The sequence below is a fragment of the Rhamphochromis longiceps genome, linkage group LG7, assembly GCF_057381845.1.
Source record: "Rhamphochromis longiceps isolate RC_006_pf linkage group LG7, R_longiceps_female_GT1.1, whole genome shotgun sequence".
Taxonomy (NCBI): Eukaryota; Metazoa; Chordata; class Actinopteri; order Cichliformes; family Cichlidae; genus Rhamphochromis; species Rhamphochromis longiceps.
In genome coordinates, this window is record NC_140563.1 from 62,134,074 (window position 1) to 62,151,396 (window position 17,323).

Sequence of the window (17,323 nt, forward strand, 5' to 3'; positions counted from 1 at the left end):
ATAATTAATTAAAATGTGAAATACATAAATAATTAATTAAATGTGTCAATAATTAATTAATTAAATGTGTCAATAATTAATTAAAATGTGAAATACATAAATAATTAATTAAATGTGTCAATAATTAATTAATTACATGTGTCATAACTATTTATTTAATTAATTAATTCCAATTTTAATTAATTATTGCCACATTTAATTAATTATTTAATGGTGTATTTAATTAATTCATTATGGCAGTCCTGGCGTTCCATAGCTAGAGTGTGTGTCTGTTCTGTTTGGACTGATCATTCATGCTGGGGCGCTTACACCAAGAAATCCGTTTGTTTGTTTTTTGTCCCAGGGCAGACCCGCCTCCAGCTGGACCAAGGCCCTTCGACCAGCCAATGAGATGCTACGTTACGTACGCACGCACGCACGTACAGCCTGAGTACGTGCCCGGTTGCATGGTTTGTGCTTCCACTGTTTTCTATGTTGTCGCGTATTATTCACTTTCTTATGGGTGTTATCTCGTGTTTAAGGAGCTTTGGAGCGTAGCACGGCTTGACTGTGGCGTGCGACAACAGTTAGCCCAGTGAAAAAGATGTGATAGGCAGACAGGCTAACGACTTGTGAACAAGCTGCTAGCTACTTTTAGCTTGTTAAGCTCAGCTGGAAAAGTCCGGTTCTGCCAAATATGGTTAGAAGAATCACTAGTTAGCAGCAAGGTTACTGCTGTTCTTGGCGTTTTAGTGCTGTTCTGAGGAGATACTTTACTCGGACAGTTAAATCTTAACGTCTTCATCTTGCAACACGGAGCGAGCGTGGTGGTGACCGTCCTTGACAGCTGTGTGCGCGTGGATCTCACTTGACTGTGAAACATCTGTCGAGTACTGACAGGAGTCAGTATGTGCGCTCCCTAACAGCTGCACTACGCAGGACCCTGAGTAACTCTAACCGGACCTTTGTGAAGTTTTTGGTTGTAGGTTCATTTAATAAGGATGGCTCGCCGTTCGGTGCTGTGCCACGGGAGTCGAGCCATCAGCCTGCTGTATGGAAACACTCTTCGCCCCCTCCACGCTTCACTGTGCAGCGCATCACCACAACCGAAAGCTGGGTTCAAACCAGAAAAGGTAGCAGTGGTCACAAAGACTACGCGGTATGAGTTTGAACAGCAGCGGTATCGCTATGCAGGAGTTTCTGAAGAAGATCTAAAGCAGTTGGTAAGACTGCATTCATGTGACTACCACAAAGCAAACACGCCACTTTACATTCTACCCTTCACCCAGTGTTTTACTTAATCTGTGTTCTACAGCTTGCTATGAAGGGCTCCAGCTACAATGGCCTTCTGGAAAGACACAACATCCACACTAGCAACGTGGAGCACATTGTGAAGAGCCTGCAGTAAGATACCGTCCAACAGCAATGTTTCTTAGAGAAATGGGAAGTGCTTGCAGCTGGGACTCTCTTTGTATTCTGTTTGTTTTCAGGAGAGAAGGCATTACTGTACAAGTGGTAAAAAGAGGAGAATACAATGAAGATGTCGTGCGGTGGGCAGATACCATTATCTCTGCTGGAGGTAGGAATATTTTGTCATCCTAGGTATCATTTGTACAACAAAGCTGTCTGCTTGGGACAGTAATTCATTGTAAATGTAGAACATCAATAATATATGGCTTATATGGTCATTACCAGTATATATTCTGTTAATGTAATAACCACAGAATAAAAGGTTCTTCCTTGTCTTTCACTCTCTTTGTTCTTTAACAAAATCCAAGTTCAGTAACTGGAATTGTGTGGGGGTTTTTTGTTTTTGTTTATTAGGTGATGGAACAATGCTACTTGTGGCCAGTAAGGTTTTTAGCAAAGACAAACCAGTCGTTGGAGTTAACACAGACCCTGAAAGGTAAAGCACAGAACAGACCATTGTTGGATATGAATTGTATTGTTAAATTAAAGTGGACCTATTATGTTAGTGTACAACTCCATATTTTTGTTGTTGGGCTAGTTCTGCATAGAGCTGGGCAATGTAGACCAAATTATTATCACTATTAATGTTTTTTTTCTATATTAAACAATTTTGGTAATTATTGATATAGATGTAGGTACATGTTAGTATTCTAAGCTAGCTGTTTGTTTTAATACAAATTGAAAGTTGAAGAAAAAGTATTAATAACTAATAGGCTACAATTACCTGAAACATGGGGAAATTACTGGTTTACATGCATTAAAAAATACAATTAACTCAAATTAACTGGCAGTATAACACTGTGCTGTACTGTTTAACAGTGCAGGCATAAAAAAATGTAAATAGAATGTAAATGTAAATAGAAATAGAAACTAATGTATTGTATCTGAATAATTGCACCTGTACCTCCAATTAATAAGACTAGCCTGTTCACAGTTTGAAGTTTAATAGACATTCTTTTGCATATTTTTGAAAGTAATAAAAGAGGTGTGTCATTTTACTGAACTTTGTCAGGACCTGTCGGCGCTGTGTCTTTTTTAACCTGTCCATCTGCGCTCAGTCTAAATGGAGGAAACGACTTCTGCACTTTTGCCTTTTTGCGACCTGTATTATCTCTTCCTGAGCAGCTGGCTTTTTGGTATTACTTGTTGGGTATTATAGCCACGTTAACCTGTTGAACCCCATTGCCCCTGGTACCAGGGTTGAGAGGGAGAACATCTATTGGCCCGATAAGCCATGTGTATTGATTGAATTTATCATTGTCATCAACATTTTTAAAATAGCGTGATCGTTTTGTCCTCCAGCACTAGTGCTGCATGGTCTGGAGACGATCTTTATCGTTATGCTGGACCTTCATCCGCCCCTTTAGTTCATCCTCTGTCTTACATGTATTGGGGCTCTTCACTGTCGCAGAGCCAGAAGAAGGGAAAACTGTCTGAAAATGAGTATTTAGAACAGCCATGAATTTTTTAGCTCGCAATAATTATTTGCAAGTACACTGACTTCATTCTTTGAAATTTTGGCCACATCCACTGTTGGAACAGTGTATATATACACAACAGAAAGTAAATGTAAAGCATAGTAAGCCCACAATAATAAAGACTGTGTGTTTTATTGAAAAACTCAATAAGTCATTAATGTAAATTTCTCAGTGCAGTGGTGTGTAAGTATTTAAATAAGTTGAATTTTTCATGGGATTAAGCCAGCCGATTGCTGGTTAACATTTCCAGGTGAGTATATTGAAGTTTTGTCTTTCTACTGAAGGTCAGAAGGTCATCTGTGCCTGCCTGTGCGATACACTCGTGCCTTCCCAGAGGCACTGGAGAAGCTGTGCCGTGGTGAGTTCAGGTGTGTATTTTTATCTACAAATGCTGACTGCTCTCACGCCTTCCTCAATGTTAGCAGCTTTTTCTGGCTCAGTAGTGACAATCTACAGTTATGGTCCATAAGTATTTGGACAGGGGCTGAATTTTTGCAGTTTTGCCTCTGTGCACAACCACAGTTGCTTTTAAATCAGGTAACTTACCAATGGAAATGGGGGAATGTGTATGAAATGTGTAGTTAAACAGTTAATGCAATACCTTTTGTTAAAGTGTAAAGTACCTTGAGTTAAAGTGAAAACTCTGCACTTTAATAACATGTTTGATTTAAAATGTACTGTGGTTCTGCGAGGTAAAAATGCAAAATTGTATCATTGTGTCTGTATTGAAGGCCCTGACAACTGCATTATGTTATTAACTAATACCAGTGGATTATTTTATGTTCAAAGTTGTACAGAAAATAGTCCATAACTCTTTGCTGCTGGCTACAGCGTACTGAACACCATGGAGTTGTTGACATGTCATTAGCTTAGAGTTCAGGAGTTTAAATCTGTATGTCTGGGGAAAAGTCATATGATGTCTAACACCCCAAAGCTGTGTCGTCAAACTCAGTCGGATATCCTAAATCCATTTACACTGTCCTGCTACTAGAGTTCACTGCTGCCCACTGTCAAGAGTTTTGGTAAAAGTGTCCAGTAAAAATGAATATGGTGATATTTGGGATGCTGTCTTAGTGTCACCGTTTTATTTCCTCAGATTCTGTAGTTATGTTTCAAAGTAGACCTCCTCTTCTCATAAAAGTGGTTTAAAGAGGATTCGGAGACAAATATAGAAAATGGAGAAATGGCGCAGACACAAGGCTAACGCCTCTTGAGACTGCAGATCTCGTCCCCTTACATTTCCCTGGCTGTCTTCAGGTGGCTGTGGCGTCAGAGGATCCGTCTGCACTTAGAGGGAACAGGAATAAATCCCAATCCAGTGGACCTCCACGAACAGCAGCTCAGCCTGGAGCAGCACAACCAAGCTCACCGCTTCACCTCCATGGACAACTTAAACAGTACGACCCACTCAGCATGCTTGTCTGATCCAGTCTCTTTTCTCCAGTGTCACTCAATCCTGAGTTTGTGCAAACATGGCGTGAGATTGGAGTTATATTGATGTTTTCTTGATTTCTTTCCCTGCGTCCTTTTCCCAATTCAATTACTCTTTCTAGGGACAGGAACACTACATGAGACCTTCCACAAGCCTAGCCTTCTCCCTGTTAGAAGCTTAAATGAAATCTTCATTGGAGAATCTCTGTCTTCCAGGTACCTTAATCACGGAAACAGATTCTTACTCCCATCTAAGCATGTTTGCATATTGTAATTTTCATAAATCCTCAGTCCCTTCACTGGCATGCTGCATGCTTTTCCAGCACTCATCAGGAAAAATCTCTGTCCACCACAGGGTGAAGTTAAAATCCTTCAAACCCCATGTTAACCTCTTGCTCCATAGGGCTTCCTACTACGAGATCTCCGTGGATGATGGCCCATGGGAAAAACAAAAGAGTTCTGGACTGAACATATGCACAGGAACAGGATCCAAAGCCTGGTACACAAAACAACTTTAAATGTTTAAAAAAGTAGTTCCTAATCACCTTCCTGCACCAGGAATAGCTCTTCCTGCACCATTTAAAGCTTTGATGCTTGAGTCAGGTGCAAATGAACCTCATAGGTTCATAGTCTCTTCACATAAGTGAGCAAATTCCTACTGGACTGTAAAAAGTGTGATGTGATGGGAAAAGTTTCAAGTCACTGGAAAAACCTAGGTTGTAACATCTGTATGAGCACAGCTGCACAGTAATAATAGCCAGTGGGCCTTTATCACGTTGTGTGGATCAACCAAACTTAAGTAAATTTCTCTTAGTTGGCTCCAAACACTTGATTCATTTTTGGTTGGTCCATGAAGAGCTTTTAATATTCAGATTAATATTATTAAACTTCACCTAACATTGAAAGGAGATGCAGGCAAGACTTAAACACACACAGATAGATATAAAATTTATATTGGCCCAGCTGTGATTTACTACTAAAAATGCTGATTCTTTACTTAGACATTGTTTTATTTTTGTCACGTTTTATTTTTCCTATAAATTATGAAAGCCATTGATGTAAAGCATGATATTGCCTTACAAATAAGAATGAAAAGAATCGTGTCTTTACACTTGTCAGCTCCCTCACAAGCTTCTCTCTTGTGCTCCACAGGTCATACAACATCAATAAACTTGCTGAACAAGCAGTGGAAGAAGTTCTAAAAATTGGTACGTACTGTACATGTGCAAATTTTGAGGTGCAAGACCCGCAGATATAGGGATGGGTATTGATAAGATTTTCACGATTCCGATTCCACTTTCGATTCTATTTAACGATTCGATTCTTTATCGATTCTCTTATCGATTCTTTTTAAAAAGGAGAACACTAAGGTCGATTAGCTTAGAACTTTGTTTTTTATCTTCTCTTTGAACAAGATAGAAATTTAGGAGTAACATGGCCTTACAAACCCAACAGTGAGATCTTAAGAGATCCAGCCTATGGCTCTTCAATGTGGTGTGTTAGTTGATTATTTACCTGCCGCATTAACGGGAGAGGACGTGCAAACGTTACCGCTGCTGCTGGGTTGAGATTCACGAGTCAAGCGGCATTAAAAACACGACATTCATTTAAGGTTATCATGTGTTTTGTGAGCAAATGCTTTTGCATATTCGTAGTGTTTCCTCCCTTAAATGAAATATCTACTTTGCAAGTATTGCAAGTTGCCCTGTTGTCATCCGTTCTCGTAAAGTATAATCAAACTTTTGAGCGTCTGAGCTGCTTAGGCGCCGTGTTTCCTGCCAGGTAAATGACGCTCCGCAACGTGGTGACGTCATTCGGGGCGACTGGAATCGATAAGGGAAGCGTTTGCAAAAATGGCAAACAATTCCAAGGAATTGAAACAGTGGGAACTGGTTCTTAACAAGAACCGGTTTTCGATACCCATCCCTACGCAGATATCATCATAACTTTGCAGAGTAGCAGGCAGAGACTTGCAAGATGTGTCTGTCTTAATGTTCCTTATCAGCAAATGCAGCAAAATAGTAACACCTAAACTCTCAAGAAGAATGAGTAGTTCCATTTGCCTGGTTGTCAATCTAAACAATTTGTGTATATTTGAAAAAGAAAAAGACCACTTTCTTTATTTGCCCGATGCAGCCGCTCTCTTACTCACTGTCAACCACTCGGTCTGAAGCCCTTCACCTCCTCAATTCAGCTATGGTTTCCCCACTGCTCTGACACACCCCAAAATTCACTGTGATGAATAAAACTGTAATGATATATTGATGATTTTTTAAAATTTATTTATCACAAACTGATTAAATATGAAGTTCAGATTTTATCTATTTATTTAGAGTTATATGATTTTTGTTTTTTAATGACCCCTTGGCAGTTCTGCTGCTAAAGCCACCCTTCCCTTTAACCATCTTTTTCTGAATAGTTGACCCTTGTAAGCAGGAGCTTTAAACAGCAGGTGGGTGTAACATTACCCAGAGCTGTGTGCCTGAGGTAAACATACTGCACATTCTAGTGTCAAACAGATCCATACATACTAAATTGTCTGGAGTTTTTAGGGCTAAAGCACATACACTTACCTCATAACTTAAAGCTGTGGACAGGGGTAACACTGAGTATCCACCCAAGGTTATTATTATTGTTAACTAAGATAAAAACTAAAACTAAAAATGGAAAATAAAAACTAGACTGACGCTAAAACCAACTGAAATGATGTTGTTAAAGGAAAGAGCCTCAGTTTTAGTATGTGTTAGTCTGGTAAAGATTCTATTGGTACTTGCCTGCCTACAAGAAATGTTGCCTCTGACTCTCCACTTCATAGAATAATAATTTAAAAGACACTGAAACAAATAAAACTAAACATTCCACTCTGGAGCTGACTGAAACTAAATTCAATTAAAAGCAATAAAATATGAAAATGAAAAACTCTAATAACTCTGGTGTCCACCACTGGAACAGCATTCATGACAGAAAATAAGGGGAGGTACAAAAGGTCCACTTTCCACCAGCATGTGGATTAAGAGGGGAGAAAAAGAATAAAACCTGGTATTATTTTATTAGTAATCCTGAGGACCTTTCACTTAAACCAGCGTTCCCCAACCTTTTTTGCGCCGCGGACCAGTTTATGCCCGACAATATTTTCACGGACCGGCCTTTAAGGTGTCGCGGATAAATACAACAAAATAAAACTAGTACCAGTACCGAAAAAAGAAGATTTATTCATAACACACGTGAAAAGACCCAGGAAAACTGAGTTAACGATAAAAGCGATAACAAAACAACGCTGAAAACCGATAAAAACCCTGAAAACCATACATTTCACACCTGAGCCGCAACTCTCGCGGCCCGGTACCAAACGACTCACGGACCGGCCCGGGGGTTAGGGACCGCTGACTTAAACTGTAACACACCCAGTAAGGTTAATGCTAAACTTCCCAAATTTTCAAAACAAAAGTTAACAAACTGCAGTGATCCCACTTACCTGGAATCCAAAATGTATTAGATAATATTTGGCCTCTATTGTACTGTTCTGGAACTGTAGATTGTAACTGGTCCTTGCATGCATAAAACCCAATTTGTTTCCTAAATGCCTTTTTATTTTCTTCCAGGGAAATCCCAGTCAGGTCTGGATATCCCCCTTAACCAAGAATTAATTGAAAAAGGTGAGCTCCTATTTCTCTTGTCATTATTGTGTAGTTTTATAGCCTTTTTTATCTTGCTCTTGCACCTGTGTGATCAGTTACAGAGGAATACAACAAGTCTCTAGTGTTCAGCCCAGATGACAGCCGTTTGTTCTACAGCGTCAGGGAGCCCATCGTGAACAGGGTCTTCTCCAGCAGTCGACAGAGAGGCTTTGCCACAAAGTCAGTGGTGATCACCAGTCTCAGGCAGAGCACAACGTCGATGAGTCTGTGCTGTAACTGAAGCCTTTGATCGTTTTGGTTTTTTTTCCTTCTTTTCTGCCTTCAGGTTGTGTGTCCGCTCCCGCTGTTGGGATGCTTGCATGGTGGTGGATGGTGGGACTTCCTTTGAATTCAACGATGGTGCTATCGCTACAATCAGCATGAGCGAGGAGGACCAGCTCCGGACTGTTGTGTTAGAAAACTGAGACAAGTCTGAATATCTCTCAAGCTAACAGTGTTCACAAGTGGATGTGTTCAAAGGGAAGTATTTGTCCTTTGCTTTTGTTTTATTATACATATTTTACAAACAAAACCCATTTACACTTTCTTTTCATTTTTAATATTTGTGTCAATATTCCAAGCTACAAAGATGATCCCTTATTTAGATACAGTTTCTGATTATATTTACGGTATATCAGCACAAGCCCTAAAGTGAGCAGTGAAACTAAGGCCAAGATGAAAGAATGTAAAAACTCTTTGTAGACCTGAAGTCTTTTGGAAACGTCAGACATAAAAGCTACACTGATCCAGCAAACTGTTTGTGAATATTGCCCCACACTGAAACAGGACAAAGATTTTCAGTAGGTTTCACACTACTGAGTGAGCTTTAAGAATATGGGCAAAGTTATTCAGAGTTATTGTTGTCAACAAATCCAAATTACTCTGCCTCAAGTTTATAATTTATTGCTGAATACACAAAAAACCTTTAAACAGAACATGGCTGCAGATTTCTAAGGAGTTCAAACTTCTGATATTGATACATCAGGTGATTCTTTTTATACATGCATTACGATTAGGACAGTGTCACACTTTGACTTCCTGATTATCACCACTGATAGCATAACTTGAGCTGATTATAATAAAATGCTTGACTCATGTGAGGAGCTTTCTGGGAAATTGAAGATGAAGTAAAAGTGCAAGAACGTGGGGAGAGTGTAACCATAAATGTACAAAACCACACAATAACACAATTGTTATTGAATGTTATTGAAATACTAATGACAATTGGTATTTCAGTTTTTAATTTTTGCTTTTTACCATGTTACATCTCCAATCTCTATATATATCTCTATCTATATATCTCTATATATATATCTCTATATATATATATATATATATATATATATATATATATATATATATATATATATATATATATATATATATATATATATATATATATATATATATATATATATATATATATATATATATATATATATATATATATATATATATATCTCTCTCTCTCTCTCTCTCTCTCTCTCTCTATCTATCTATATATTTATTATGTAGGCTAAAAGGAATCATTATTTTCAAACTGATTAGTAACTTACTGGCACAACCGTCTGGCTCTGTGATGCGTTCCTGTTACATGTGATGCGCAGTGCTAAGAGGACTGTGGAAGCAAAGCCCCCTGCTGGTCAAACTGTGACAGGGTTTTTAAACACCCCACCAAAACAAAAGTTTAACACTCGACATATGTACTGATGGCACAACTAGCATGGAGTTCTTTTCTGTTCCTACAGACCACTCAAAGCACTCCATTTTAAATATATATCTATATATAACTGGATATGTTAAGTTATTATCAGCCAATACTATAAGCTAGCCAGCTGTCTTCAGTGGTGGATTAATCCACATTTCCTACTCATCCTACTATCTACTATCCTATAAATTGAGGGGGAAATAATCTACAGGATGTCTTGATGGTATTGAAAGAACATTCACTAATGCAAGTTTGTGGCCAACTGTGGGATATGCTACATCTGGCTTTGGTACAGTATTTGTTACCAGGAGACATTCTCTGTTGGTTTCAGGGCCTCGTTAACACTAGAGAAAAATCTAGATTCATCAGTCCTGTCCAAGCATATATTCAATTCCGCTGTAAGTTTTATAATTGTAAATGTATGCAGAGGACTTGAAGCACAGCGGCTTGCTGAGTAAAGATATTTTTGGAATATAGTGTCTATTTTTCCTAGCTGTCTGAGCCACACAGAACGGTAAGTTTTAGAGGAAAAAAAAAAAATGTAGTGCAGCAAAGAGAACTCCATGTTTAAAGGGTTGGGGTTTTTTTCTCTGGTAGAGTTAAAGGGGCTGTTTCTTGACACCTCCTAAGACAGGAAACAGTCTTGTCTGTGGTGGGCATGGCTAAAGTTATAGGTGAAATAGTATCTGATGGATACAAAGTTATTTTTAACCCAACAAATCTCTTGACTTGGAGCGTTCTTGCAAAAACCATGTTCTGTTTGAAAAGTTATCTGCAAAGTGTAACATGCACCATGCCAAAGGCAAGTTTCCCTATGGAAACACACTCTACTGGAATGTTTTGTTTTGGAACTCGATAAAGTGATATGAACTACAAGTGCTTCTGTGTGCTGCTTTTGTTCCCCCCCCCCCCCCCCCCATTAAGCTCATCTTATTACCTTCCTGTCTTCATTGTATCAAGCAGGTTGTTTTTCATTGTGACTTTAACAGGAAATTTATCATTTTTAATAATTAAGAATTTGGAGGCTGAAATAATGGTCCAAATTGTGGGAGGAGTCATCCTTAATTAAAAAAAAAAAAAAAAACCCCAATCAGATTTGAGAAGTTGTCTGCTGGAAGAAATGCTAAAAACTATCCGTCTGCAGCAGCCTCCCTTGTCCTTGATACATTTGGTTATGCTCAGTGCATTTAATCATCTGCACAGTGTACCATTTTAGTCAGTCTGCTGTAACTGCACAAGAAAATCATCTGTCAGCACTGCAAGTATGTCACAGTTCATGCCATGCCCACAAATGTACACTGTTCACTTTTATTTATGTAGCGCTAAAACACAGCAACAGTCGCCTAAAGGCGCTTTATACTGTAAAGACCCTACAATATTACGGAGAAAACTGAGAACCCCAACGGTGGTTCCTTTCCCACTTTGACAGTGGGAAAGGAAAACTCCCTTTTAACAGGAAGAATCCTTTGACACTGTTTGGGGAGAGGCAGCGATTTGCTGAAACTGGTTGGGCTGAGGGAAAGTAAACCGAACCAGAGAGCAGAGTGGTTCGTAAGCACAGAGAGAGGGAAAGAAGAAATACTCAGTGCATCATGGGAAACAGCCGAGGCCTATTTGTTACTCATCCGAGTAACTTCTTCAGTCTCAGCTGAGTGCAGGTTTCCCCAACCTTATAAACTGCACATGTACTGTTGTAAATGTACCGTTTATATGGTTGGGGAAACCTGCAGTCAGTTGAGACTGAAGAAGTTACTCGGATGAGTGAGAAAACATTTCTCACATTGAAAACACGATCCAGATGAACAGAATGAACCTTTTGGGATCTCTAATAGGTCTTTTATGATTTTTCAGGGTTTTCAATTTATTCACATCTCTTCACTCCTGTCGGTTCATACAAGTAGCAATCGAATCCAAGTTTAGTACAAGAAATCTAAAATATCTGCTTACTTCTTCACTGTCCAAATACTTTTAAGCCTTAAAACTGGACAATGTATAACAACTCATTTCTCTACAGGAAAAGCAATAGTTTTTAAAACTTAAATCAAACTTAACATTTGAACATCATTATTGATCTAATAATCCACTGATGCTGCAGAGGCAAACATTACATAAACATGTGGCACAAACTGTACATTTCCTTATCTTAAGTTTCCTTAAGTTAAATAAATCCCACAGAAAAATTCAATAGCTTTTAGTTTAAAGTGGTTTATGAGAAAGGACGCGGAGGTGAAAATAAGTCATTCACATGTTCCCCTAGAGTTAAAGCTGACACGAGGGCAAACACAGCCACACTATTGAGCTACTTGGATTACTCCAAGCAACACAGATTATTTGGAAGTCCATAAAAGGTAGTCTCTTTAGCAACAATGTGTTGAGACAGATCCACATATATCAGTTGTCATTAAAACTGGTTCAATTAAAATCAAATGTTCTCTCATTCTTACAGCTGACACACACAAAACACTTTTACTGTTAAATATGTCGACAGCTGGAGGTAAGGATGCAACTGATAAATGTTGGATTACAAGTTAAAATTATTTGGACGATAGTCAATATTTGACTTTTCTAAAATAGAAGAGGCCGTTTTAAAATCATTAAGCTTATCAAAAGATCTGTGATCATTTAGGCAGCACAGTAAATGCCTCCTTAACATACCTTCATTATGCATTTACTGATTTCCAGATATTAGTGAGCAAAACTGATACGAGTATTTAGCCAATTAAATCACTTTACCCCCTTTTAAACCATGCTCAATACATTTTTTAAATGAATTAACACATTATTAGAACCTAAAACAATGTAACGTTTCACTTCACAACCCTGACATTTCTTCACAAGCTTGCGTGCTCTGCATTTAAGAGCACACAAATGTGCAAGCAAGGCTAGAAAGCATATTCTTTAGCAGCAAACACTGAAACATTGTTCCATTACTGCACACCAGGTCAGACCCGAATGCATTGGAATTTTGCAGGACAAAACTCTCTGCGTTACAAACTAACTGGACTAAAGAAATAAGGAGGAGCCATGGTTGTTACAGTCCAAACCGCAGTCGACACTTCTTGTTCCACATGGTGCGGTCGCTGGTGAATCCAACAAACCTGCTGGCCGGTGTGGGCCGGGCGATGCTTGAAAAAGGTCTGGAGTTGATGCTCACATGAGGCATCTCCCTCTTCAGAGAGGGCAGCTGGCTATCTTGCACCAGCCCAAACACATCCAGCTGGCTCAGCACAGGGAACATTATACCCACGTCACTGCAATCACACCAGCTAAAGTATTAATCGTGATTTTCAGCTATTCAAATATGATTCTATATTCTTTTTAGAAAACTATAAATTAAATTTAACAGATTTTCCCCGTTTAGGCCCCAAATAAAATCTAGACCAGCATTTAGTTTTCAGTATTCACTCATGCAAACAAGTCCCAAATATAGAGCTCGAGGTTAGAGCAGAGTTTTTGTACTAATAAAATCAAACTGTAAATGAACACCACACCTAGCACTAGTTACCAAACAGACTAGTGCTGTAATCATCATCCGTGTACTTTACTAGTAACTTAGACAGTGCGTTTCCATCTGAATAATAATCACAAACAAACATCTACATACCTGTGGCAAAAAAATAAATAAGCTAGAAGATCCGATCAGATGGGACACACTAACTAGCAGTGACATGGATGGAGGTGGGAGGCAGACAAAAACTTACGTGAGAGCAGCAAGGTGAATGTGATAACAGCGGCTCAGGGACAGATGCAGCAGGTGCTTGAGTTGACTGAGGACAGGTAAGCAGTCAGCTGTCAGCAGAGTGCTATCACTGCGACACAGAAACAGATTTTAAGCTGCAGTCATCTGTGGCCACAGTAAAGACATTTTTCCATCCATGACAATTTAATTTGCAATAGCAAATAAAACGAGACAACTTAAAGAAAAACCCCACAGTTAAATACCAAACATAGAACAATGACTAAACTTTTACCTCAAATCTAGAGTTTTAATCTGGCGGCATTTTTCCACCAACACCTTCACATCTAAAAATGAGAAATAACACAGACACACGTCAGAATGATGCAACTCAAACAATCTTTAAGATCTAGATCGATCTATATATAGTTTTCACAAACTACAGTAATTTCACTTCAGCACCCTCAGTGTTACCCTTCAAGCTGTCAAGTGAATCAAATTACTGTATCATTATGCAGCTTGTTCTGTGTTACATCATTCAGGACAAACCAGCTGTATTTGTTAGTGTTGAAATCAGTGACTTGAAGATCTCCACCACTCACCATTTAGGGTGAGGCTCTCTCTGTAACCGCTGAGGTTGAGATGTGTAACACTGGAACTCAGATTATCAACCACGCTCTTTATGTGATTATTATCAAAGGTGCACCATGATAAGTTCAGCTGTTGTATACTGAAACACAAAATAATTGCATTAGTAAATCTGAGGCAGAGGAGAAACTTAAACTGTGGTTACAAAGTAAATAAGGACTGAGCAGCTGACCGGGAACAGGATTTAAGCATCCTAGTGAGCACAGGAGCAGAGAAGGCAGAGCAGCCGCTGAGGTTGAGCTCCTGTAGGCGGGTGTTCTTTGCCAGACAGCTGAGTAAAAGAGATTAACAAACACACAGTACAAATTTAAGGCTCAAACACATTCAGAAAATGCATTTACTGAGAGGAATTTAGTGTTTTGCCAGTTTACAATCAACAGTCACAGCACGACTTTTCCATCTCTGATGAGGCTCTACTACAAACAGCATCACTGACTTTTCAGACAAAGGCATGTTTCCCTGGACATCTGAAGTCAGGAAAAGCTCAGACATATTTTTGATAAGAGAAAAGCAGCTGCAAAGACCCTGGGAATCAGTGACATCCCTGCTGCTCTAATCAGTAGCAAATGGTTCAGATCTCACCTGATGATGGTGTCAGAGAGCTGCAGACCCTCCAGGCTCAGACATTCTAGCAGTCTGCAGCGACAGATGATGTCTTCCAGAGCCAACGTTGGTATGATTGAGCTTGACAGATCCATCTGAACCACCTGCAAAGAGCTGTATAATGGAAAAGAAAGAAAAGAGCATTTTTCTACTTAAGTGCCACAGAACTTAATACTTAGAGCTCTTTGGTGTGAAGGAAAATTAAATAGTTAGACATTAGATAGTTTTCATTAGATTTTCGCAGGCAAGGAAAACTCAGTAAGTCTTCCACTGAAGAAGAAAATCAGGACAGACCACGATAAATGTGACTAACCCTCTGCCTGTTAAGTGCAACTCTTCCACAAAGGAGCGAGGGCAGCGCAGTCTGCGGATGCCAGTCCTCAGCACCTGCTGCAGAGCCAGAGCCGTGTGGGTCATCCCCTCTAGATCCACACTGTGCCACAGAGACTCGTCAAACCTGTGATGAATGCACAAGCAAAGAGGTGTCATGGAGGCAAACCCCTACAGCAGCCTGCAGTAAATAACCTGCACACAGCAACCCGTTCTGTTAAATGTTAATGTGGGTTTCATTGTGTGTGTCATTGAGAATATCAAGCAGCACAAACTCGTTTGTCTACCAGTTTGTCAGAATTTAATACTTTCGAATGTGATGGTGTGCAAGTAGCTGTGACAGCTGTTTAATGGATGAACTAGGAGTAATCCTTTAATGAGGAATCCACAGGGCCACGGATTTCCATATTTTTGAATACTGTGATAAGCGTCACGAGATGTGAGAAAGAACCAGAGGCGTGGTTTGAAGTATGCAAACTCAATCTTTAGGATCCGCCCTGCACTTAAAAAAAAAAAAATTAAGCGGGAAGAAGCAGGGCCAGAGATTTTGTTAATGATCATTATGACTCACGCCAAACGTTGCCAGCGCTTGCAAACTACAGATATTCTGACGAGGTCCTGCAGAGGAAGGCAGAAGAAAATCCTAAGAACAACCTCGTCTGGTAGTTGATCCCATGAAATGTCTGCAGAGGGAAAGAGAAAGGGAAAAAGGTTAAGTTGATCACAGGTGAAAGCCCTCATCTTAAACATCAGAAAAGCATCTGCTCCTACTTGGTGAGGAGTCTTTCCTCCTTGATCTCCTGCTAAGAACAAATTGATTGCTGTCATTCTCCTTCCCCTTGCTGAAGAGCCGCTGTTGCTTGCGCGGTGGTGTGAACTGCAGGATGAAATCTGTTGGGGTGCACTCAGTGTCCAGGCCCTCGCTAAGAATGCCTCTGGACTTGCTTTTCCTGGGCTGAGTCAGCATGGAGTCCTGCAGACTAAGGCAGGGACGATCCTGCAGTGGGACACTGTTGGAAGCAGAGGTTAATCAGACATGTGGGCATCGTTAAACAAGGCTTCATCATTACACAGACACCCCACAGAAAGGCTACTTAGCGGCCTAGCTTCCTCTAAAGAACCCCTCCGTGCCCGCCATATTGATGTAGCTACCAGCGGAGTGACCGCGCAAACTGACTGCAAGACCAAACGACAGACACCGTCTCCTGTCTTTCAGTACAGACACATGCAGGTGGTCCAGGACGTCCACTCCTGCCCTGCGGTTAGCTTACAGCGTGTACCCCGGGAAGAAAAGAGCCGCTGACAGGCGTGGAGGGAAAGCGCTGGGGAGAAAGCGCGCTATCGGTACAGTTTTACACTAACGACGCTGACAGTCTACCGAACACACAATTTCGCATAAAAACCGCCTTGTTCACACCACTTTAGAAATGGAAAGCACAGTTTTGAGTCGGGACAGTTAAACAGCACCAAGCTAGCCTTGGGATGGCGGCTCGTTCTCACATGTGCAACACATCTGACAGATAACTTATGCACCGCTATACCTCAAATATGTTTAGTAACAGAAAGTAAGAACCACTGAGGACGATACCTGTCGCCTGGCATTTCCTTTAACTCGAACCAAGTACGATCCTACACGAAAAGTGCAAGACTGCTTGGATTGCAGCCCTCCAACCGAGACTTTAAACTCGCCGCCAACACCGGGGCGCCCTCTTATAGTTACGTCACGGACGTGCCTGCACGTAGATCGCGATACGTCATACGCATTAGTGCTTTCGCCAGGTGGCAGTTTTTTGAGTTATGTTATGTTATGTGCCATATCATTGGCTTTAGAACGGGTGGTAGACAGATTTTCAGAAGTAATAATAGTGATTCATTGTCAGCATTGTTAAGCGTTGAAAAATCGTAGATTTTGTGTGTGAAAAAGCAAAAATATAGTAATAATGTGGACTCCCGCTCATATAGGTATTGTGGGTAATGAAAGATCAGATAGGTTGGCCAAAGAAGCTATTAAAAAGTAGATATTGAAATGCAGATACCGTTGTCGAATTCTGAAGGGAAACGTTTGGAAAGAAATTAAGAATTTATGGGAAATGGCGTGGGATAATGAAGTAAAAGGGAGACATTTATATAAAGTACAAAACCGTTCACGTTACAAGAAATAGAGGAATAAGTAGGCAGGAGGAGGTAATTCTAATTATAAGTAGAATAAGACGAGGTCATTGTTTTCTAAATGACACTCTTTTTAGGAAAGGGAAACATCTTACTGATTTGTGTAATCAGTGTAATGCACTTGTGTTACCAATTGGGTCAAAAGACGTATGAA

The 17,323-nt window shown here is 39.9% G+C and overlaps 2 protein-coding genes across 3 annotated transcripts; one reads left to right on the forward strand and one right to left on the reverse strand.

Annotated features, from left to right (window-relative positions):
- Positions 1-418: 418 nt before the first annotated feature.
- Positions 419-9,028, forward strand: nadk2 (NAD kinase 2, mitochondrial). Of its 2 annotated transcripts, none has more exons than XM_085414716.1 (12): positions 419-1,202; positions 1,295-1,383; positions 1,470-1,558; positions 1,804-1,885; positions 3,212-3,295; positions 4,185-4,324; positions 4,481-4,574; positions 4,714-4,857; positions 5,511-5,566; positions 7,961-8,014; positions 8,092-8,215; positions 8,322-9,028. In XM_085414716.1, the coding sequence occupies exons 1-12, from the start codon at positions 981-983 to the stop codon at positions 8,458-8,460; spliced, it is 1,317 nt and encodes a 438-aa protein (XP_085270842.1). In that variant the 5' UTR covers positions 419-980; the 3' UTR covers positions 8,461-9,028. The 2 variants fall into 2 exon arrangements, with proteins under 2 accessions (XP_085270842.1, XP_085270843.1); XM_085414717.1 differs by having other exon boundaries at positions 4,762-4,857; positions 8,322-8,868.
- Positions 9,029-10,458: 1,430 nt separating this feature from the next.
- skp2 (S-phase kinase-associated protein 2, E3 ubiquitin protein ligase) lies at positions 10,459-16,723 on the reverse strand. The gene is made up of 10 exons (XM_085414718.1): positions 16,589-16,723; positions 15,772-16,010; positions 15,572-15,683; positions 14,984-15,127; positions 14,650-14,784; positions 14,240-14,338; positions 14,022-14,149; positions 13,715-13,766; positions 13,445-13,552; positions 10,459-12,994 (listed from the first exon to the last, which is right to left on the reverse strand). Exons 1-10 carry the CDS (start codon positions 16,600-16,602, stop codon positions 12,775-12,777), a joined length of 1,251 nt encoding a protein of 416 aa, XP_085270844.1. The 5' UTR covers positions 16,603-16,723; the 3' UTR covers positions 10,459-12,774.
- Between the last annotated feature and the right edge of the window lie 600 nt (positions 16,724-17,323).

Excerpts from the sequence above, each read along its gene's own strand:
- skp2 (XM_085414718.1), bottom strand. Across the intron at positions 15,684-15,771 it reads GAGGAAAGACTCCTCACCAA|ACATTTCATGGGATCAACTA; the intron begins GTAGGAGCAGAT and ends TTCCCTCTGCAG. Across the intron at positions 14,150-14,239 it reads ATGCTTAAATCCTGTTCCCG|TATACAACAGCTGAACTTAT; the intron begins GTCAGCTGCTCA and ends TTTGTGTTTCAG.
- nadk2 (XM_085414716.1), top strand. The coding sequence starts at position 981 with ATGGCTCGCCGTTCGGTGCTGTGCCACGGGAGTCGAGCCATCAGCCTG. Across the intron at positions 1,203-1,294 it reads AAGAAGATCTAAAGCAGTTG|CTTGCTATGAAGGGCTCCAG; the intron begins GTAAGACTGCAT and ends TGTGTTCTACAG. Across the intron at positions 8,015-8,091 it reads CCAAGAATTAATTGAAAAAG|TTACAGAGGAATACAACAAG; the intron begins GTGAGCTCCTAT and ends CTGTGTGATCAG.